This window comes from Drosophila ficusphila, unplaced genomic scaffold (genome assembly GCF_018152265.1).
Source record: "Drosophila ficusphila isolate 14025-0441.05 unplaced genomic scaffold, ASM1815226v1 contig_106, whole genome shotgun sequence".
In the NCBI taxonomy this organism is placed as follows: domain Eukaryota; kingdom Metazoa; phylum Arthropoda; class Insecta; order Diptera; family Drosophilidae; genus Drosophila; species Drosophila ficusphila.
Window position 1 is genome coordinate 13,054,800 of NW_025063993.1, and position 23,934 is coordinate 13,078,733.

At 36.1% G+C, this 23,934-nt stretch overlaps 1 protein-coding gene across 21 annotated transcripts in view; it reads right to left on the reverse strand.

The window, feature by feature from the left end:
- The window catches only part of LOC108089717 (protein bunched, class 2/F/G isoform), a 117,799-nt gene that overhangs the window by 68,604 nt on the left and 25,261 nt on the right, over positions 1 to 23,934 (reverse strand). For 17 of the 21 annotated variants that reach the window (XR_001771295.1, XR_001771294.2, XM_043208260.1 and 14 more), the window contains exon 2: positions 21,908 to 22,351. Coding sequence is in view for 19 of the 21 variants with exons in the window: in XM_043208260.1 (XP_043064195.1) it covers positions 21,908 to 21,970 (63 nt within the window). In the remaining 2 variants the exon portion in view is untranslated. The other 4 variants (XM_017188082.2, XM_017188067.2, XM_017188069.2 and 1 more) reach the window with 3 other exon arrangements.

Sequence of the window (23,934 nt, forward strand, 5' to 3'; positions counted from 1 at the left end):
GTTTCGGTTATCAGTAAAATGAGAATGGTTATGGTAATACCGGATTTTCTGGTTATTGGAAAAACAGCGTTAATTAGTGTAACCCCAGGATTTAATATGCTAGATAAAAAGTTTTGGTTGTTAAAGTTTTATTTTATGCGGTGAAAGAAAGTAATAGCAGTTTATTATGATTCAACTTAAAATGTTAGTAATCCTTTTAAGAGCATGACAAAGGATTTGCATGTACTATATTTTGGTCGTTTTTCAATGCATTAATATTGCATTTTTGAAACCAAAAACGCGAAAACAAAAATGACTATTTGAAACGAATTTGACAGGAATTCTTTGTTCCAAAATAATATTTATACCTGCATAAGGTGACTATAAATCCAAGCAAAAAACTGTCAAACAATACCCATCCAAATTTTTTTAAGCTTTATATATCAACTGCACTTATCATCAGCATATTCGCCTTTTGTTTGTCGAATTATAATTCATTTGATATACATTTCAGTGATTTATTTGGTCACAGGCTTTTGAGCCACCCACTGCGAGGAACTCGGACTCAAACGATATTTATAACCAGGCAAAATGTCTGAAAATAAAAATTTTCGCATATTTTACCCAATTCTTTGATTCTACCTCAATTTGTCAACTAATTCATTTTATTTACTTTTATTTTAATACAAAATGAAATATTTTATTTGTTCTTTTTCATTGATACGATTTTTTATTTTTAAGCTGCGCGAGAAACCACATCAAAAATTATTTTTTAACTGTAGCCAAATAGAGTTTCCAGGAATAATTTTGCGGTCATGGTTGTGGGGAGGAGTTTTCCATAAAATGGGCATTTTGTTGAAAATATATGCAAATTGCAAGAAATTATGTGACGTGGAGATGGTATAATTAAATTCTTCTCCCAGTTTCGTTGTATCGAAAATTATGCAAATTTCTTCTAGAAATTTAGAGCAGGTTGGCGGCGCGATGGACAATTGTTGTTGTCGCCTTTGCTGTTATCTTTGTAAACTTTGGGAGTAAATAATAAATTAAAGCGATATGCCAGAGGAATAATATTAAACTTCGTAAAGGTGAAAATGTTTATATATGGTTTGCAGAGGATTCGAGCTTCAGCATAATTTACTTTGTAATTTTAGAATGCTTGGCTTTCCTATGAAAAATATTTTACGCAAAGAGGATAAACCATGTTTGTTAGATTATGCAGAAAATGTACTAGTTGCTTAACTAATACTGCTGGCATCTATCAACTTCTTTAAATCAATATTAAGTTAAGCTTATTTCCATTTTCTTATTTATCTTTTAGCCATCACATCAGTCTTTATCTTAATATATTCCTGATTGCTTTAATGTTCTCAGCGCCTCTCTGAGTATCTTCTTTGAGTTGCCTGATAGGCTTCATTGCATAGTTTAAATATTGATTTGTAATTATTTTAAGCAGCACCAATACCACAAAGTATGCATCGCTCCAAAGGTGGCGCACACGTATATATACTATATATACGTTCGTATATATAGATTTTAACAGCATCACCCATGGAGCTCCTGAGGGGCCACACACTGAGCAAAGGACTCGACTCGACTCGACTCGAGTCGCCTCGTCTCACACCTTTCACAACTGGTGTCCTTCCCCCGAGGGTTGCTTTGGGAATTGCGAATGTGGGTGGTCCTTTCTGGGCGGTTTTGGGGGTGGAGGGGTTGAGGGTTTTCCTGGGGACACGGGGATGAGTTGGTGGTATGTGCGTGGGTTTTGTTTTTAGCTTTACTGCTACGGCTGCTGCCTCTCTTGAGCCTCTGAAATGTCACAATGGTGATGCCAAGTCGCTTTGGGGTTGGCACACGGGTCACCCCCTTTTTTTTGCGCCCACCCTGCCATTTATTCATTTTCCCCCCGTTTTTTTCGCAACTCGGTTAGAGAGGTACAAAATATAATATGTATGAGTTTCTTTGCCGCTGTTGTTCTTTCTTGGCCATTATTTTGCACTTGCTGGAGAACGAAAGGGCGACCCTGACCCCAGGTCCACTGTTAACCCATAGTTGTCCTACGTCTTCGTTACGTTTCGGTTCGTTACGTTTTGTTCCCTTCACTGAGCAAAAATAATGTACATTGTGGTTTAACAAGAAGAATTTAATTTAATAGAGAGCTAAAAATCGACATGACTTTTCCTAAGATTAGTATCTTTTACGTTATAAAATCAACGTTCTTTATTTTTAAACAAATCTTGTTTGTTAACTCCCAGCATTCATTAGCTCAATTTCTTCAAGTGTTTATGGCATTCCCATATGTTTGAAGGCGAAACGGACTCGCAATTTGATTTGTTTCAAGCCGCTTGCACAGAAAAGCGAACTGGACTGGGCAAAGGGTCCGCAGGGTACACAATTACAAAATGTTTTCGGTTTGGGGCCGTTTCAGCTATGTCAGCGGTACAGCACCGCCGTTGCCAAACTTCAGCAGTCCCAACCAAGCAAACCGATTTTAGTGGGCCGCTTTCCACACCGAACCGCGTTTCCAACGAGACGCCATCATCAATCGATGATGCCGAGAACGAGTGGCCCACAAACTGGTAACAGATGCTGCACACGTGTCTCGGGTGCGGTTCGCTGTGTAATTGGATGATGTTCAAAGGACAGGCGGGAAATCGGGGATCTGGGAACTGGGATCTGGGCAATGGGACGGGGGTGATGTTCGCAGGGCTAAAAACAAATAAATAGTCAAGCGGCGGACATTTCAACGTCGTTCATTTCGCTGTGAGTGAAATACAAATAACATTTAATAAGAAAAGGAAATTGTCTATTTCGGCAGGCAGGCTAAACGACAGGAAACTCGAGGATGGACTTACATTTACACAGGAAAAAATGTATAGAATCCAAAAGATCTGAGAATAATTTATTACAAGAATCTGCAAAAGATTAATTATGCTTTTTTTTACTTCTTGAACTTCTTAAGTAAGTTTATGTTGTTCACAGATTTTTTAACATTAAAATGTGAACTGTGAATTTCAAGTTTGCTTTCATATGCCATTTCTTTCAGTGCATCCGCAATCAATGGGAATTAGCAAAAGGCCAAGAAAAATATATCTGAAAGGCTGGCTAAGGATTGGTTTTCCATTTAGAAGTGTTCGAAATGAGATTTAGTCGAGTGTGTGTGTTAATCAGAGGGATAAATTGAAGGAAGTAAATGGCAAATAGAAATGTCTATTTCTGAAATAAAAATAAATAGCAATAGGTGTCTGCTACATTTCCTAAGCTTTCACAGCTAAATAAATAGAATCAGCTATATAAATATTAGAAGTCTTTGCACTTTAACTGCAGCTGTGCATTAACCTTTTCATCATCCCATTAGATGTTCATTATAATAGCCATGTTAATTGCAATTTAATATGCGCACATATGGGTATAATTATTTTTCATTTTTAATAAATGAAAATTGATGACAAAGTCGTGTAAAATCTGAAGGTTTTCTTTATACAGACTTTAATTGCTATAAACATACAAATTAAAACTAAATAAATTAAGTAAACAAAACAGACAGACGATCATTAAAATCGACGTTAAATATGGACAGCCAGTGCAGCTAAAAGTCAAGTGTAAAATAATAAATTAATTTTAAAGCCTTAGTGCAAATGAAAACGTCTGAATATGGGGTCAACGAAAGTTCAGAGATAAATAAACATTCTTTAGACAATTTGAGTAGTGGTAAATATTTATAGTACTGTTTTTAAATAATAATAAAGACCAATTTATTGTCCAGACCTTTTTAAAAAAAAAACTTATATGACTAAAATAATAAAATTCCCTAATAATTATAACCTGTATAATCGGTAGTTAAATTCCAGTTCATTGATCTTTATTACCACAATAAAATCGCTTCTTAATATACCGAGTGATTTCAGGTTCTAGGTCATGCAATTGTATCTTCAATTTATCGAATAATTAAAAGCCATAAAAGGGTGACGAAGGGGGTGGAGGCATCAAGGTCACCGGCTGTAAAGGTCACCAGTTGGCCAGGTTTACTAGCCGCCGATGATGTCAGCAACTCGTTTATGGTCAAGACAATCGAAACAATGGCGCCAGACGTATAATATACCCCTCCCTTCCATTGAGATTTAAGCCCAGAGCGCATCTTCCATTTATCTTTTGCATTGCAACCTGACTTGTTCACCTTGTTGTTGCCGGTGCTGTCGCTTTATGTTAATTGGCAACAGTTAAGGCAAAGTGAGCACAGTTTTCCACCAAACGGTTGGCAACGAGTAGCAAATTTGCACTTTTCTGCTAGCTAATAAATTAAATTCATCGAAAAGGCGAAAGCCTCGAGACCCCATTAATGCAAAATGTAAAAATATATGTACGAACTATAAGGAACCGAAAAATAAAGCAATAAACGAAGGGGGAAAAAATAAAAAGTAATGTTCTCGAATCGCTTTAGCAAATTTTCGCCGGTTTTCGAGTGCGCTTTTGGCATTTTTTCCTAAGCGAAAATTTATTGCAAAAAAACGTGTAAATATGCAAACGATACATTGTTGTGAGTAATTACAACAAAAAATGTGGGGAGAACGAAACTTCATTTATCGTTGATTAATTGTATTTACATAAATTATGCATACTTTTCAATTATGCAAAATATTTACAAAGCTATTTTTCTGAGATAATAAAGTGTTCTATAAATAGTAACAGACTGCATGTCTATTGATATTTCCGGATATGGAATGATTCAGGTGAAGCTAAGCCATTTAATTGGTGACATGACTGGTGAATCAGAAGAATCCATTAAAAGCTTTTTATCAAAACATCACTTAAATCGAATTTAAAATTATAATGCAGTGTTTAATAGAAACTTGTTTAATTGCAATGAATAATTAGGTAAAATAAAAAGAAATAAACTCTTTGAAACAATTTAAATTTTTGGTTTAACTTAACCAAACCCCTTTTAATATGAATTTATTTGAGGTATATCTATCCACTTCACTATTTGACAAACTTGTATTACAGCCATTATTTGTATATACTTATTCAAAAGTTGTTTGCCGACTTTTTATTTGTTGACCAACCCTAAAAATAAACTTAAAAACCTTGCTCAATGCTAAATCAAGTGAGCAGTAACTGAATGCTAATACAGTGCGTAACGCAAACGTATATATCTAACAAAAAAAGCAATCATTTACTTTTTTATTTAGCAAGAAAGAAAAACATTTCATATATTTTTTAATCTTACAAAAAATATTAATCTATTGTGAATGTATATTTAAGAACATGCAATCTTTTTAGTGCCGAATCGCACTGTTCTTGACATGACTTTGTATACATTTCACTCGATTACTCAATAGCAAAATATTTCGTCTAAAAAAATAAACACAACAACAAAAATTATATATGCACGAGCAACATGCCTACAATAAAATCTCGTTTATGACATGCAAATAAAATGTAAATTTAGTGGCCCAACGTTGACCACCGCAAAGTAGAAATAACAAAGCGGAATAAAATTCTATAAAAAAATTATATCAACGAATCAAGAGAGCGAAGAGTACAAGATAAATAAAAACAAAAGCCGGCCGCAATAAATAAAAAAAACCAAAACAAAGCCCGAAAGATCGACTCGAGGCGGCAATAAAAATTTGTCGACTGTGTCAGCGATCAAAAGCGTTCAAAAAGCACGTGGGGGCGTAACAAATAGCAAGATAGTGACAGAAAGAGACGGGTAGAGCGCCAACAAAATGAGACGGACTGAGAGTGAGTGCGACGAAGAAGCAGAACTGATGCACCAAGCGTTACACTTGCTGTTAATGAATGAAAACGAATGGCAGTTGGTTGAATGGAGCCGAGAAATGGAGTGAAAACAATTCACATGCTCGTAAAAATCAAGTAAAAAAGAGCGCAACGAAGTACCCATTATAGGCTATAATGTGAAAAGTGCAGCCAATTAGAGGGTATTATTTAATAGTTCACCAATAGGGCAGAGAAAACAGAGCATTGTTTTGGGTTCTTCTTTGACTTCAATTAATACTTCATGTAAGTTAAAATTATGATATTTTGATAGCAAAAAATGATTTAAAATGCAATGCATATTTAATTTAATAAAATAATATTGAAAGTTAAAACCTCTAATTTAATAGATTTCCACATTCTGAGATGCACATGATTGAACATTTTTTTTTACAATTATTATAGTAAAATAAGCCTCAGTAGAAACGATCTTGAGCTGCCCACTCATGCGAAATGAATATTATTATGAAACCGCTCCAATAACTGAGATAATGCTGTAGACCCCCACGAACTGTCTGGCTGCTACAGATACCGTTACTTTGGCGACTGCACTACAATGACAACGTGAAAACCTGTTACACTTTTGACCAAGTTTTGTCCGCTTGCTGCTGACTCATATAACAAAAAAAAAAAAAAAAAACGGGCGTGCGACGATCTTGCTAATTGCTGGGGGCAGAAATGCGAGGGGAGATACCTGGGACTCGTGTGACTGACACCTGCGATTAGCTTTTAGCCCCCGCTTTTTGCCACCTCACCCCCCTCCTGAGCCCCATAATCGGTGAACCGAATAATTTGCATGAAACTTGGCTTAAACGTTTCACTCAGCGCAAAGAGAGAGAGAAAGAGAAAAAAAAAACAAAGTTTCGGTCATTCACTTTGCCGCAGGTTTTGTTGGCGTTTGTTTATCTTTGGCTCTTTCATCTCGAGCTGTGAACTTGTCAGTTACAGCAAATTTGCATTGTGTTAATTTAAAATATTCAATTTACTCGTTGGCAAATTTGAAGCATTTTGAAATTTGCAAAACAGGTACATGCATTTTTAAGAGCATTTTAACGATTATCGCACCCGGATTTAATTGCTTTTAATCAGCACCTATGGAATTAGGCAAACGTTTTAAATATCCAAATTGTGTACTTAAAATCCCAAGTTAATTGACAATTTATTTTCGATTTGGATTCCGAAGTTATTACGTAAAAGGGATCTTATCTCGAGTGCCTTATTTAAACTTTTTGCGAGTTTAATTGTGGATAATTTATCAACAGTTTGAAAGTAAAAGGTAACCTACTTTTTATATAATTTCAGGGAGCGCTTAGTTGGTTTGGCTTTGGAATTTAAATAAGGTTTTCTATCGTCGGCTTTATCAAGGCGGCGGACATTAGAAAGAGATGGAAAGAGCTGTAGGCGGAATGACAATTTTTTTAAATCAACTTTAATTGAAATAAATTGCCATATCATTTGCCCTGGAAATGGAAATGTTCTCAATTAGATGCGGGCCTTATGCGCTCCATTCAACATTACTTTTCCCGTCCCAATAAATGCTCTCTCTTTTACTTTTTCCCTGGAAAATTATAAAGTACCATCAATCAAGGGGGGAAAATGAGAAATTGAAATATGACAAGAACCTATCCAATCAGTCGAGGGATTGATGACCACTCAGGGTAATGGAAAAAATGTAAAACCTACTTAAGAAATTGTCGGACACATGCCTACATAAATGTAAGACTAATTGAGTGAAAGTCATTTTGAACATGAAAATCATCAGAGATGCCAAACAGCCTTCAAAGCGCTATAAACACAAAATACACATAATTAATAGCAGCCATAAAGACCGAAAGAAATAAAAAGAGAAATATCTACTTATATACAGTGCGTTGCATGATTATAAGAGAATTTAAGAGGCATTTTAATGCGAAAATGTGTGGAAATCAAGCAGATAATTTATGGCAAAATTTACATTTTATGTAAGAGGTATTATTAGTATGCTTTGGTTATCAATAAACCTGCTTCAAGATTTACCATCTCGAAACCCACTGTGTAATTGCAATAATCTGTTTGGCTTCAAATCCAAAATCTTGACCAAAACTTTGCGGTTAAGTGCGCACGCACAATGGACTTCCTCTGATCTCTCTCAACCTCAGAAAAAAAAAGCCATGCCTCCCCATAAAAACCACATCAGAAATACAATTTATGCCAGCCGCCGTCGACGTATAACAGTTTTATGCAATTTATGTGCAATTTTTCAATTGAAAAATCGACGGAGCAGGCCAGGAAGGCTTTACTTAATGCGACGCAATTTTGGTTTTATTTTTTTTTTTTTTTACACAAACTATTTTTTCCTCTCGTGGATTTATTTCGCATGTGCGAAACGTTTGAAATTTTAGTAACTACTGCCGCACGTTGACAGCTTGGCGAACTTTTAATTGCAATTAATTTGAGTGACATTTGCGAAATAAACTGAAACTAGAAATCGATTCAGGGCGGTGGTGACGACATTGAGCAATTGCAAAATTATTGAAAATACATTATTGTTGCCTTCTATATCATTTATTTAGTTGGCAACTAGGCAAGTTTTTGCTTGAAAAAACAAAGATTTCAACAGAGATAGACTTGAGTAGATACTGTTTTTAAATAAGAACTAATTTTATTATTTGTGTAGACCATACCGAATTGTATTAAATTAATTAAAATCTTGATAAATCCCTAAACTATTTTAAGGTATCTGCAAGGCCTAAACATTTTGTAAATGTATTTCTATTTATAACACCTTTACTAGGTTATTCAAGAACCATTCAAGTGGCGTATTCATTTTTCATACAAACTCAAAAAAGACTGGTTCTAGCTTAAGCAAGCAGTTCAATGTCAAATCGCCGGTCTGACATCATTAAAGCCCCATCGTTAACCACAACAACAGCTTCTTGTGCCATTCATCAAAATGTGGTCTATGTTTAGGCCAGGCCAACTTCCTTATCAATCATACGACATTAACGTAGTTTTGTAGCCATAGGATTAGCATATCAAACGTACCTGCAAAGAAAAGAGAAGAGAAGACAAATGAAATAAATTAATAAAAATTGAAATTTATTCGCAGACGTGGGAAAAAATGCTGAGGAGACAGCCAGAAAAAAAAGTGATTCTTGTTAACACATTGAGGGTATCAAATGAACAGGCAATAAATTGGCGCAAGATAATTATATAAAGTCAGGGCGTTAAGAATATATTGTTAATTCTATATGTATCTGATTCTAATGAGAAAAATGACCATAAGCACAACCAAAGTCAAGTGGAAATAGAGAGAAGCGAAATTCCGAAATCCAAAAAGCCGCAAATTCGACCCGCATTTTTGGTTTGGCTATCAAATTACCCCCGTTTCGCCCCGGCAAACAATTGCCCCGCATAAAAAGAAAACGAAGACAAAGTCAACATTTGGCTCTAAGAGGGGTTTACGTTTTCTTTTTTTTTTTATTTGTTGGGGGGAGCCCTACACACACGTGTGACTACAACATTCGACATTATTTGTTGTCGTCTAAGCAAATAGGTAAACAAACAGAGACCGAAACAGCGGCTACAAGAGAGAGGTGTGTGAAACAGAGAGTTTGACTAATAAGGATTTTAGCACGAGCTAAGATTCGCCTTAAATCGAGAGTAAAGCACACAGAGACGGCGACTCTGGATGAAAGAAAAAGTAAATAGTGGCTCAGAGAATACAGTGGACGCTGGTTAAACATTGTGCTATTGGTTTAAGATAGTTGTCGTTTATTTTTACACTTTCTTTATTAAAACTAAGCTCATCAAATTTGTACTTTTTGTTAAACAATATTTAAATGGTCCGACTACTAATCTTGCTTTATATAAGAGATCAATTTAAACAATCTTTCAAAACATTTATTATAGCGCTCTTGATTTTGAATAGTTTTATTTTATATTTTATATTATCCGAAACCCTTCATTGAGAGTCTGAAAAAGGAACGTGTCTGATTGTATCCATTAGACCTAAACGTAAAATTTAATCTACTTATAACCCAAAAACTTTAATTTGTGGTTTTAAGCACATTTTTTATTCGAAGATAATAACAACCTTATTTGCTAGTCATCTCAATTCGAGTTACCACTGTGTTGAACAAAACGCTACTGACAGATGCATCTTCAGACGGCAAACAAACAGCGTAATAGAGCTGAGTTTGCCCTTTTATGTTGCTTGCCAGCGATATTTACGACTTGCGATGTTTGGCAGTGTTTGTTTTTACTGGGATTGCTTGATTTTTTGTCTTTGCTTACCGGATAATACATTCCTTGCGGAGGAAGAAAATATGCCCCTGAGCCCCACAGTTTGACGGCTTTTTATGTTCACAGTGGCGTCGCAAATGATGATAACTCCTCTCTCGTTTTGCACTCGACTATTTCTCTGCGTGTACTTGCAGGGGGTTGGCCAACAACAAGGGTAGTTCACTATTTTTATTTCACTTTATGCTCTGTTTTACAAATAAATCATTTGTTTTCAGATTTCTATTTGAATTGCTTTTGATTATTTTCTTGGTTTTTTTTGGCACAAATTTGTTTCTCCTTCTTGTAAGATTCACTTTGACTTTGACTACAAAATAAGTAAGTCACAAATTAAAGAAAATAAAAATTTTTGTTTGGAACACGATTTTGCACTTTATAAAAGAACATATATTTCTCCGCACACGCAAAACTATAATATTTTTCAATGTCGCACGTGCGAGCAAGCGGGACGGAACACGACTGGGGAAAAGAGAGGGGACGAGTGGCGATATAAAGTACAAATTCTTGTTTAGTTGTTTTTATAAGGGTGGCTTTTTTGGGCTCCTGGGAAACTGAAAACTCCCTGGATGTTTTAATTTTTTGAAACGAAAACAGAACCGAAATAGCAAGCGAAAGGAAATGCGCAAAAAAGACGGCGCAAACGCGAGACAAAAGAGATGATGCGAAAGAGGCGAACAAAAGGCAACGAAGAGGGGGCGGCGCCATCAGAAAAGCAGGCAGTTACAGTAAAAACTACTGCATTTACATTTTTTTAACGTAAACATTCACAATTTTGAGATTTTCAATCTTTTTGTTTTTAAATATTATAATAAAACTGCCTTTGAATAGCGTTTACGTTAAATTATAACCGAAAATAAAGCAAATTATATAAGAAATATATCAACCTATTCGAAAAGTATTTTATTTAACACTTTATAGGTGCCCTTTTTAACATTTTATTCGACGAAACATCCAATTAAAAATTATTTATAGCATTTTGGTAATGGTGCATTTACACGAAGTTTAGCTTAGTTTGTTTTTACAATAAGAACGAATTTTCGAAATTCTCCCTACAACGCGTTTGACTGTATTTTTGATGTCTGTTTTTCGATTTTGATCACACACAAAGAGGCTTGATTGTCTGCGTTACTACGCATCCCTGAGATACTTTTTATTTCGCGCGTCTGCACTTTTTCCTGCTATTCCGTGTGCTCCAACTTATGAAACGAAATTCATCATCTGTTCCTTTGAATTTTTTTCGATTTAACTACCGATTTTATTACAGTTTTATACATTTTCGCGAAAAGCGGACAAACAAAGCAGCTGAGAGGAACCGAAGGAATCATAGAGAGAGAGCAAGATGCTGTCGCACGAAAAAGAGAGCGTCAGATGAGTGGGAAAAATCGAATCAGAATTTTTGGAGAGCGCCCAAAAAGGATGGCAGGATAAACGAGCTGGCAAAGCGGAGGCGGCGAAGGCAACAACACAGCAATGGCCACAAAAACATGTGCGCTGTGAATGAATTTTTTTTTGTTGCCTTTGGTTTTCTATTATAGGATGCTGCGGGCGGGCGGGCGTTAGTGCGAAAGAGAGGGGGAGAAAGAACGGACAGGCGAAAAAGAGAAATCACGTCCCTCGCCGACGCTGCTGCTTCTTCCTGCTCACAGCCGCATGGCATATATATTTATTTATAACTTTTCATTTCATTTATCTGCGCCTTTTTCTCGCCGTTTTTCGCTTAGTTTATTTCGGCACTGCACTTTTTAGCGTTTCGAAACTAGAGGCGTTTACGAATTTCCCACCGCCCAATTTGCTGTTATTTTGATTTGTACCGTTTTGGTTAATTTTTATATTTATTCGGTGCGTGTGTGCATTTTGTTTTCACTTTCAAGCGTGCCGAGTTTCCACTGGGAAATACGAAATTACCGCTAATCCGACACCCACGACTTGTTGCGAAGAGTGAGAGAACGCAACTGCGATAACTAGAGCTGCGAAAACATCGGTCTCACCAAAATAAGTATAAGGTACTCTCATCGGCTCCCAATTCATTCGGCTGATGTCCGTTAGTGTTATATTTTGAACCGAAAGGTTGCGAGAAGACAATGTTTTTAAACGTTAACCCTTGTGTACAAATAAAAAAAATACTTGTTGCAGTTATTGTAGAAAGCATGTGCAGACTGAAATGTTCATAAATGCACCGAAATGTTTAGCAAGGTGAATAATGTAAGAGCAAATTCTTGGGTTCAGCATTAGCGAAATATCAAAAATTACACAAATAAATGTACTTAGTGTGATCTGTTCTGGCCACTTTAAACCCCATGCACCGGATGAGGGTTAAGCCACCTACTCTGTTGCTGTTTCTTTCGCACTAACTAGAGAGCACCCTTTCACTCGCACGCATTGTAAGTATTGTTAACGGACTGACGGACCATGGCTCTCACGAGCGATAGTATCGACGTTTTGAAATAGTTCGATGTTTTGAATTCTCTGTGGGAGAAAGGCGATAGTAAATTCCTCACAATTGCGTTTGCAGCAGCTGTTATGTGAGCTAACAGCGATGTTTTGTTCATCGGCTTAACGCTCTTTTATCGATAAGGTATCGAATTGCTGGGAAGTTTTGAAATTTTTTTCCCGGTAAAGTTTAAAATTCGAGTTTTATGAATATTATGATGTAATAATTATTTTGTAAGAGGTTGCAAAATATTGAGTTCTATAAAAAAATTCCCTAGTCGATTGTTTAAAGAAGAAACAAGTTAATGTCAATAATAAAATAATTAAATTACAGAACTGATGGTAAAGAAAAATAAGTTTTAACACTAAACTGAGTGATGAAAATTAACAATTTAAAGCATTTAAATAGAAACGAATTTTTTAAAAATCTTTTTTGTTTGGAAAAACCACTTTTAAATTCAGCTTTTAATCCAAATCCAGCCAGCTTAATAGTGTTCCTTGTTTTTATTGCTTCATGTGAGCATTGCATTCCCCCTTTAAAGTCACAACCCGTTCCTGACCATCAAAAAGTCGCCCTCTGGCATTGTCTCCGTTCAGTCAGCTTTTCCCGCTTTCCACTTTCCCCCGGAATATGACCATCATAGGCTCAACAAACAACGTCCGAGGTCCGACAAATCAAAAATGTGGACAGGGTGAAAATTCTGGTTTTTTGGTTTTTTGATGGTGCTACAGAGGGTTTCATCGTGGACACTTGGGTGATGCTCGGGTTTTCCAGTAAAACCGAATCAAAAGTGTCAAGCCTCATTTTCGGTTGTGCAGAACAACGCTTGTCAAGATTGCATTAGCCGCATGTTCCTGGCCAAAAATGAGGAGAGCGGAACAGTTCTAGTGGAACTGCACGGAAAAAAAATATCACTCAAAATTACTTCTATCAAAAAATAACATAAAAAATAAATTAAGAAGTAAATTTAATATTTACTTCGTGTGTACAGAAAAAACAACTACATATCACACTATTTGTAATATTTTCTCATAGTTTTAAACTATTTTCCCCAGTGTAGAACTCGCAGGACCAACAAATTGTAGGCGTGGTTTTTGGGAGGCTTATTAACGCGACGGACAGCAGCCGGCAGTTTGAAACTGAAAAACAGCAGGGAAAAGCGGGAAAGCCGGGGGAAAGAGGAAGAAACAAGGAGGAAGAGGGGGCTTCCAGATTTGAAATGCAAATGGAGTCAACGGCAGAGTGATAGAGAAAGCTGCCGGCAGACCGACATTCATAGAAAGTGAGAGAATTTTCGCACTGCATCTGGATTCAAAAAGCTGCACATGATACGCCTCCCCTTAGATTTTCCCGCCTGAATTTCCCCCGTCCGCCACTCGCATAAATGCAAAAATCCCCACCGATGGCAACTTTTTAATCCCTTTTGGCCGGCAAATTGTCCCCAACGCTCCAAAAAACCGGTTGGCCGGCAAAAATGAACAACGTGCCGGGTTTTTCGCCACTTTTCCACGCTTTTCCACCTTTTTTGACTAAGCTGCTTGAGGCGAGAAAACCATCGCAAAAATTGAATGCAGGCGGTTTGAGGAAAACCCAAAAAGGTAAAGTAAGAGAGCATCAACCGATAAGTAACGAAAGTATCTTAAATATGCAAAGGTAAATATGGGGGACAAAAAATAAGTTTGGCGGGGAAGGTAAATCACTTTTAATATGCTTAATGGAAATGCGATGAAAAACGAACCAATGGAAGAAATATGTGAGCAAAATCCAAATGCAAGGTGAGATTGACAATATATAAACTGAATTCATAACTTACAATCTGTCGTTGAACGTGAAATAAAAAGTTGATTCAATCGGATTAAAAGTTTAAGTTTTACTACTCACTTTTTATTGAATTTCAAAAAATTTAAAAAAGTACTGCAAGCAATTATACTATTAAAATACTAAAATAAATATTTAAAAATGTAACAAAAATATGTTGCTTGTACGTGTTTTTTATATAATCAAATCAAAATGTTAAAGTTATTTCACAAAGCCACCTTTTATCTCGCACTAATTCTTACTTAATTCCTAAAGTTTCCGCAGCCTGTAATCTTCAGCCAACCGTTTCTTTGGGGAAAACTATCCCACTCCTGATTTACCACCGCCCGCCCACACACGCCCCCTTTCCCATGGGGAGCTGACCTGCCTTTGAGTTTGATATATGTAAAGAGGGTAAAGGGGAGAATGCGCCCAACTAACCACAAACAATAACAAACGATGGCCGAAAGCGAAACAGAAGCTGTTTCTGTTTCAGTCTGCACCTCACCTCGTTCCCCCCCTCCAGTTTTCCCTCCCTTCTCCCAGGAGCGTAGGAGGGGGGCGGGAGGCGTGGCAGCTGCTGGTGGGATCTGTCGGGGAGCCGTTTACAAGGAGCAAAGGATTTATGAGGCCTGTTATCGCGCCCAGAACGCGAAGGACGCACAGCAGGCGAAAACGATGACAAAAGGTGCCCATGGAGGGGGGTAAATTCAAGGGGGGTGGAACAAGAGAGGGGAAAGGGGAGAAAAACTCCAAGGGAGTGAGGGTTTCACGGCGGAGGGCTGGGAAAAATCAGCAATGGCGTGGAAGGCAGATAAAATCTCGCACGCAGCAAATATTTACAAAATATATAGCATACTTTTTTGGCCAATATTTTTGGAAAACATGAAAATATGTTAGAACTTAAACACCAATTTACAAATTAATAGGTTAGTATTTTGGCTTTATTGGTTTGTTGTTGTTTTTTTTTATTTACCAAATAATAACAAAAAGTCTTTAAAAACCTACATATGCTAAATCAACTTAAATTTTATGGTTTATGTATTTAAATTATAAAAAGAGTTTAAGCAAGTCAAGTAAATATTTTGATTTAAACCCCATTTTACTTCTTTAAATCTTTAAAACTCCCTTTAGTGGTTTTGTGCCACATAAAAACCGAGAGTTTAATAGTCTCAATTCGGAGTGGGGATGCCTAAAAAGGGTTGTTCCGCTTTTTTGGGGCAGCCATAAACACATGTGTTCATTCACTTGTAGCGCAAATTGGAAAACCTCGCCGTGAGCTTTTCACCCAGTCCAATTAATCGGGAACTTTTGGGGTTATGTATCTCAACCATTCACCCCCTTGTGACCTTGAGTGTTGCCATTAAATCTGCATTAATTAAATTAAATTCCCATGCCAAAAAGAAGACGCAGCGCCTAATTAAAAAGCCGAGAACCGTTTGCCCATTTCGCAGAAGCTAAAAGTATCTATTACCGAATTTTAGTGAGGCTCTTACCACTCCAGCCTAGAAAATTAGTCAATAAATTAAGGCAGCCAGAATGTTGCTGTTTTGCCATTTCCACTCGCTCCCTTCTAACGAGCCAAAAACCATTGCATTAAAAAAACCATTCATTAAAATGGCGAAATGTGGCGCTCGAATTTATGGCCCAAATGGCAGGGAGACTTGTGCGTCTCAAGTGGCAAGGAAAAAAAAAACAGAAAAACAGAAAAAGAAACAGAAACATAGGCAGCTTCCTCAGTCAGAATGGTTCGAAATCTTTAAGCGGGGTTTCGTATGAACTTGTTTCTCCAGAAAAAAATGAGAATAAAACTAGCAGGTGGGCGTGGTCCCAAAGGGAATATATTTAGTACCCTGTTTAAATAGCAAACATTACTGGATTCTCTTTTTCTAATTTGTTTTTCAAAAAGAAAATAAGTCAGAAACTAAAAATGTATCTAATTAGCATGCCAAATAAACTCTGGTTAATGGATTAAAGATTCAGTAATATATGTTTTCAAACCCTATATTTATTTAATGGCAAGAAAATACAAGGAAAACTTTTACCATTTTTAATAAAAAGAAAATTGTTTAAAAATAATATTAATTAAAAATAATATAAATAAGTTAATTGCCAATAAACTTTTACATATTTTTGTTCAAGCATCCAAAGCATATTTTTCAATATTTTTGGAAAGTTTTCTTTGCTTTTCTCTGGATCCACTGACATTTTGACTTCTTAGCAAGGGGTATTTAGTTGGGAGGCAGACGATGTGATGGCGATGGGGCCCGCAGGAGCCACAGTTCAATGCGCTCGCCATGCACTCAATTATAATTTGCGAGCGACTCTCAGACAGAAAGGCCGCCCAAGGGACGACGATGACGCGTCATCAGGCCATTAGCAAGGAGCAACCCAGACATATGTTGGGGCAGGGAAATTCGGGGATAAAATAGAGCAGAAGCTACACTGAAAAAACCTCTGCAAAAAGTTGTATCCTAAGGAAAAGGTGCACATATAAAATAAGACTTCTACATTTCCCAAATTGTCATTTACTTTAGTCACAACTATTGTTCAATTTTAATTAAATAATTTATATGAAATCGCTTAATTAATGTTTTATTTTTTTTCAGTGATAAAGAAAGCCCAAATGTATGCAACATTTGCGGAATGATAAAAGCATTCTGTGAGTTCGGGTTTGGGGTTTTTGCTCCTTTTCTCCTGGACTCCCACATCTTTTCAGCCATTTCCATTCATTTGGTTTACTTTATGTATGAGTTTGTGTGTGTTTAGCTGCGGTCTCTTTTGCTTCGTTGCTGATTTGCGTAATATTTCTTGATTTTAGTTGGGCAGATAAGGTAAATAAGGAACAAAAGATATGGGTTTCCCCCTACAGAAAAAGATAAAGCAAATGCGGGTGCCTCAAACTATTTCAAGTTCGTCAGGTGATGGTAATAAAAAGAAAATATAAACATTAAGCTTTATTCGATCGATGGAAATAAAAAAAGTAAAAACCGTAGCCACTAAGAGGCCTCCCTTAATGGATTTTTCTCTTCATTTCTTTTGGCACTCACAAACATAAAAATCTATTTGAAAGGAGCGTATTATTTTTGACTAAATTCCAAGGAGATACAATAAAATTCAATTGGAAACTTCGCTCTCGGCAGCCGCAGAAAATGAAAACAAAATAATGAATATACTTTTCTTGGCCGGCAAAAGCTTAGAGACGCCGAAAAACTTGGCAACTTCTTTGGCCACAAGGGCGAAAAATGGGTTGCTGCTGCAGCAAACACATGTCAAATAACCCCACCCCCCTTTGCCACCCCCTTTCACCCCCTTTTCACCCTTGTCTTTTTGGCGAAAAAAACAAGTTTTTACTTGCAAGGAAAGCTTTTCGAAAAACTTGCACGGACAAATGGCAAAACTGCTTATCTCAACAGAAAGCCAAAAAAAAAAAAGGAGAACCACGAGCTAAAAAAAATCAACTGGGAAAAAGGGAGAAAAGGGGGCGAAGGGCGTTCCTTAAGAGGGCGTGGCAGTTGCACTAATGGTGCCAAGCAACCGGAAATGCCGCCATGCATGTCTGCCTCCATTTGGGAGGCTGTGTATCGTCCTTTTCCCACTTTTCCACCCCATTTTCCTCCCCTTTTCCTCAAGTAGATCTTGATTGCCTTTTGCTGCAAGCCAAAAAAATTATATGTTTTCTCAGAGTTTCCCCTCAAGAAATCTCTCTTTCGATCCCATCCTTATATATGCACTTGTATCCCCTTTTTGCTATGATAATTTCCGCAGTATTTTATACAGAAACAAATGGCAAACTGTCAGTTTGATTTTGAAATCAGAAGCAACAAAGCCAAAAAAAAAAGAGGCTGGGAAACAAGAAACAAAATACGTGATGAGCAAATCGGAATTGGCATTTTGGCCATAGGCCAAAGATGGCCCAAATGAAGTCAATGGAGAGGCCTTATGAAAGATGGCCAAAAGCAGGTTGGTCGCCAGAAAAAGACATCTTTTTGCCACTCGCAATTTCAGCTTATTTTACAGAAGTGCATCATGGGTTCCTAAAAGAGCTTATTTTTTTTGTATATATTTTATTCAGTGGTAACCATGTGGTTTTTATTCGCGTTCATAAGAAAAAGTAAAGTATATCTGTTAATAAATCATTTTAAGTAACTAAACCTATTTTTTTATTAGAATAATATTAGTCTTGTTTAATGCCTAATTAGAACCCTAATTAATATTGACGTTTAAATCAACATTTTTTTATTAATTTACTAAACCCTCTTTAAAAATTATTTATATTATTTTAAAAGAATTTCCCCCAACATAAGCACATCCATTTTGAGCTAATAAAAATTGCAAAGGTTTTTCGTAAAACCCCACACTAATAATTTGTCAAACTAATCAACATATAGCCGCTCAAAAACTTTATCTGCAAAGCGCATAATCAATGCCTTGCCACGCCCACAACCGCAAAAAAGGCAACAAACAAAACTCCCGCTAAAAAAACAAAAAAGTGTGAAATGCAGCTAAAGTTAATTGAATTTCGGACACATCCAAAAAATGTTGGTATCTCCATGTTGTTGGGCTTTTAGAACCCAGTTGTTGTTTTTGGTCTGCCTGCTTATCCAATTAGACACGAAATTTTGGTTCCTTTTTTTTTTTTTTTTGTTTTGTTGTTGAGGGTTTCACTGCCCGTTTCGGTTCGCGGCATTAGCTCAAAAGTTGGCCCATTAATGGCGAACTAAATTCACTTTTGCAACGCCGAAAATTCCATTTTGTGAATGAGCGCCATGGAGTGAGTGTGACTGCACTGAAAAAAACATTGATAAATAGCTTTGACCTGCTTCTAACAATTGCTTTCTGAATGGTGAAAGTAATTCAAAAAATATAAAAATGTATAAAAGGTGTATAAATATATATTTATACTATGAAAATAAGATCTTACGAATCATAATTCTCTTTCTTTTGATTGGGAACTTCTTAAAAATGTTTTTCAAAATTATTTTTAGTATTTAAAGCAACCTGAAGAAATTCGAAACTTTGATAAGATTTCTTTTTGGGTTCGGAAATTTAAAGTGGACTGAGAATAATCTAAACAAAGATTTAAAAGATTGTGAATTTTATACTATTAAAAAAACTCTGATATACAACTTTTTATATTGTCTGTATTTTACTTAATGTTTTCTTCCTTAAGTGCTTGCTCATTTCTCTCAGTGTGGATGTGTGATTTTAGTGGCTGTCGCTGCTGTTGTTGTTGTTGTTTTTGTTGCTGTTGTTGTTGCTTTTGCTGTTAGTGGTAGCGGTGGCTGATGTTGATTTTCGATGTTTGCTTTTGGCCAGCCGCTGTCTACTTCTCCTTTTTGCCCCTTCTCCCACTTCTGTTTGTGATTGGGTTAGCCATTCAGAGGAGTTGGCCAAAAGGCGGGGCGGGGCGGGGGGTCGAGAGGGCGGGGCAAGAGGTCCTGGGAGCCGACAGGAGTTTGCACTTTGCGATGGCTGCGAACTGCGGCGGAAGTCAATAAAAGTTGGCCTAGTCCGTGGAACGGTGAAAAGGACGACTGTCTGAGTGAATTGCCAACAGCCACTAACCAAATTAGCAGGGATCGGGATTCAGCTTTGAGCCAGGAGAAATTTAGATGTAAAATTGAAAACGAAGATGGGACAAATGGCCTAATATTCAAACTTTTACCTAAATTTTGACACTTTCTATTTCCTAAACAATTTTCTTCTAAAAAACAGGAACAAGAAAAAACATTTAAGGTAACCTAAAAAATTGTTTTTAATGACTTGACTTTAATCACTTATAACTATTCATGTTTTACTTTTTCTTTTACAAAAACATACATATTTTTAAGTGATTATTAAATTTGTATGCCATTTATTACACTTTTGTATTTGTGAAATGTTGCAACATAAAGATTAAATCATAATAAATGGTTTATTTTACTTTTTTAGTTGTGTAAAAAAATAAGTGTAAAAATATTTGTATTCTTTTTATTGTCATAAAAAAATCGTTTAAAAAAGTTGAATCTTTTTACGTTACAAATTCGCCGTGGTGAATTTAGAACTTAATTCGCTTTGCCAGCGTTAAAAGCTTTTCAATTCGGAATTATAAGAATTTGTAGATTTGCGACTACAAGCTTTACCGCACCACCTAACGGTTGTCCAGGGAAACTTACAAATAAAGCTCTTCTTGCTCCTTTACCGTCACCTAGTGGTTACAGATCCAAGCAATAAAAGCTTTAAAGCTCCCCAAAAGGCAACAGGTACTCACACATTCAAACGCACATACATCAACCAAAAACGTATTTTGTTTCGTAAAAAATATATGAAAAATAAAAATTTTAAAGTGAAACGAACCCAAATATCCTCATTAATATTTATCCACTCATCGTTCAATTCACTATTTAATTGACCGCAGCGATAGAAAATGCTCCAATTTCCTGTGATAGAAATTCCACAAACATCACCACATTGAGTTTCAAATTCAAAAGGCCAATCTTGATCCATTTTTATGGCTATAACTTAATTTTTCACTAATTTGCACACTTAGTACTCATTGATTTTATTAATCACACACCAAAAACAAATAAATTTGATTTATTTAAAGGGAAGAGATCTAAAATCGAATAACTATTCACGACGCGACGAAAATTTAAAACGGTTAGAATAGAAGCCTTGTTAAAAATGAAACGAAAAATAGAAATGGCGTCGGCAGAGCGTCGATGAAGCGAATTCCGAGGATCTATGATAAAGGCCGATAATAACCAATGAAATTCAGCCAGAAAGAGAAAAAAGATGATTACGCCGACGCAGCGACCAAATATCTGCACTCGCGCATTAGAGATATCGGAAACTAGCTAAAAAGTTTTTTTTTTTTTTCGTTAGATTAAAAAATTGATTTTGCTATGCAAAAATTTTTTTTGAGCATACATTTTGAAATAGTTCTATAATAATAATAATTTTTAAATTTATTTGCAACAAGACTATTCCTTGGGATTTGGCTTGAAACAAGCAACGGGAGCAGCACTGCAAAGTAACCGACGCAGTCGCCGCAACAAATAGACTGCAAAAAATGCAAACAAGTGCGCATGCGCGAGCAAAGCTAACGGATTTAAGCCTAATCTGGTTGACGCGAGGAGAGCGAAAGGAACCACATAAAGAACAGAAAAATTATTTCAAAGAAAATTTTTGACAGTGCGACACGTGTTTAATAAGATCGGAAATTTAAAAAGAATTAAAATGATATGTTAAGTGTTAAATAATGTTGCAATTTTGTTAATGTTCAGTGAATTAAATTCGTTTATTCAAATGTAGTGAAGATCATTGTTATATTGCACTTCAATTAGAAAAACCTGTGCTAACAACGCCTACGCCCGTACACACACACAGATTTATATGTCAAGTAAACTTTTACGCATATGTACATACGTGTACATTTGCATGCAAGCAAATTTTTATAACCTTAATCCAATCATTAATAAGACTTAGTGAAAATGTAATTTACACAAAGTAAATGTTGGTAAGTAGCGCATTCCCATCTTAATACAGGTCATGAATAAAAAATATTCTGCATATATACATACATTTATTCTATAAGTAAATTTTAATTTTAATTATGGGCGGCATTTAAACAAAACAATATTTATGTATGTATCTTACCTCTCTCATATGAAACTCCACTGGCGGAACATTTCCATTGACTTCAACTGCCGACGCAGACATTTGTTGTTATTTTTATTAAATTTTTTAAGATATTTATGTTCTTAGGTATTTAAGTTTTTCTTTGTTTATATCACGTAAATGTATCAATCTTTATGTTATTATTTGTGATTTTACATTTGTAAAGTATTTTTAAGCCTGGGGCCTAATTTAGCGTCTAATCGAATTTTATTAGATTTTTCGTAGGGAAGCGCAGTTATTTTTGTGCTTTCTCTTGTTGATTTTTGTTGTGGACCGTGGGACGTGTCTCTACTACAAAATGCCAACGTGATTTTCCGAACGGTAAACAACAAGTGGGCGGTAGTGAAGTTCGTGTGGCTCTTGATTTTAGCAGTTTGTTAAGCTGTTTTGATTCGACCTCATATCTTTTTTATGTTTGGGTAACTGAAATAAAGAAGATTTATAGAAAATTTTTTGTTATTTTTGGAGAATATATTTTTCTAGATAAAAATCTAGATAAAAATCTAGACAAAACTAAAAAAAAAAAGTTTAAAAATAGGTACGATGCTCAGATGAATAAGTCAAAGGGAGACCCCTTAAAAAAGGCATTTCCTACATCACGTTAATCCGTGTGGGGTTGATTTAATTCAAGTTCCACTCGTTGGATTGCACATCCATAAAAGCCTGCCATGCCAAAAGGGAAACATTTATTTTTGTACCTCTTTAAATTTGCTCCTCTGACTAATTTGCTGCAAATTATTTCAATTTATGTTTTCGCAGCTCTCACTTTGTAATAAAAAACATGTTTTTCAGTTCCTTTTCGCATGCATTTCAATTAAAATAAATACCCCAAACATTAAAATTCATTTTCTGCTGCAAGCAGAGAAGTGAATGTATGAAAAAGTCAAAATTGTGGAGCGGAAGGATTGGGACGTTCCTGCGAACTGTAAAAATTAAGCAATTCAGACGATGTGGAGTCCTATTACCGCTTGTATATACTTTTTTGAGGGGTATATAAGTTTTTGATTTCGGTGGTAAGTGTTTTTTTTCATAGAAAATGGCACGACTCTTTTAAAGTTATATATTTTTTGTTCATAAATTAAAGGATTACAAAATATACAGTTTTCAGTTATTATTTAATTAGAAAAATTGAGTTTTACTTTCATTACAATACATTGTAGTTTTTGGCTTAATAATTCTAGGAGACCAATTTAAAATATCACCAATTAATAACAATTAAGAATAATTGAACTTAGAGAAATTAGTTTAACAGGATGTATAAAATGTCTACATTCATATAGTCTATTGCAGGATATGAGATTGTTAACTTAGCGACTCTAAACTGCCACTGACACATTTGGCACATGCTACAGTGGGTGGTGTGTATTTTGCCCACACACTTGAACAGTTTTCCACGACTTTAGCCCGCTTTTCCGGCACCTTTCCCTCCCGCTTTCCCTGCACCGAACAAGCTATGGTACATTGCTAATGTGTCCCATTTGCAGTGGCGAACCACTGAAGCTTAACACGTTGTCTACGCAGACAAGCCACGCCCCTTTGAGCCTCCAGCCGCCCACACAAGCGAAGAAGAAGCAGAAGCATTGCTGGCTGCAATGTATGCTATAGTTTTTGCTTATCAATGTGTGTACAGTACAGTGAACGCTGTTTAATAATTAACCGGTAATATTTAAAAGATTAAAAACCTTTTATTTATTTCACTGTAAGCATGTTAAACAGCTATTCTGCTCAATAAAAAAATGAAATTTTTAGTTGGCAATACTGTTTGGTTTATTGAGTGACCACTGTATGCGTCTTTTGGCACACATTTGCGATTGTGAATGTGTGCTAGTGTGTAAAGCTATTCAAAGTTGCATCTGACTTGGACCCCTGGGGAAAATTGGAAGGCAATGCTATCCCAGTCGTAATTGTCTCGTTACTCGCTACTTGTTGGCAAACATTCCGCATGCACAGGCACACCAACCCAGGCTCTACTGTACCGAGGCACAAGCGGAAGTGGATGCCAACAC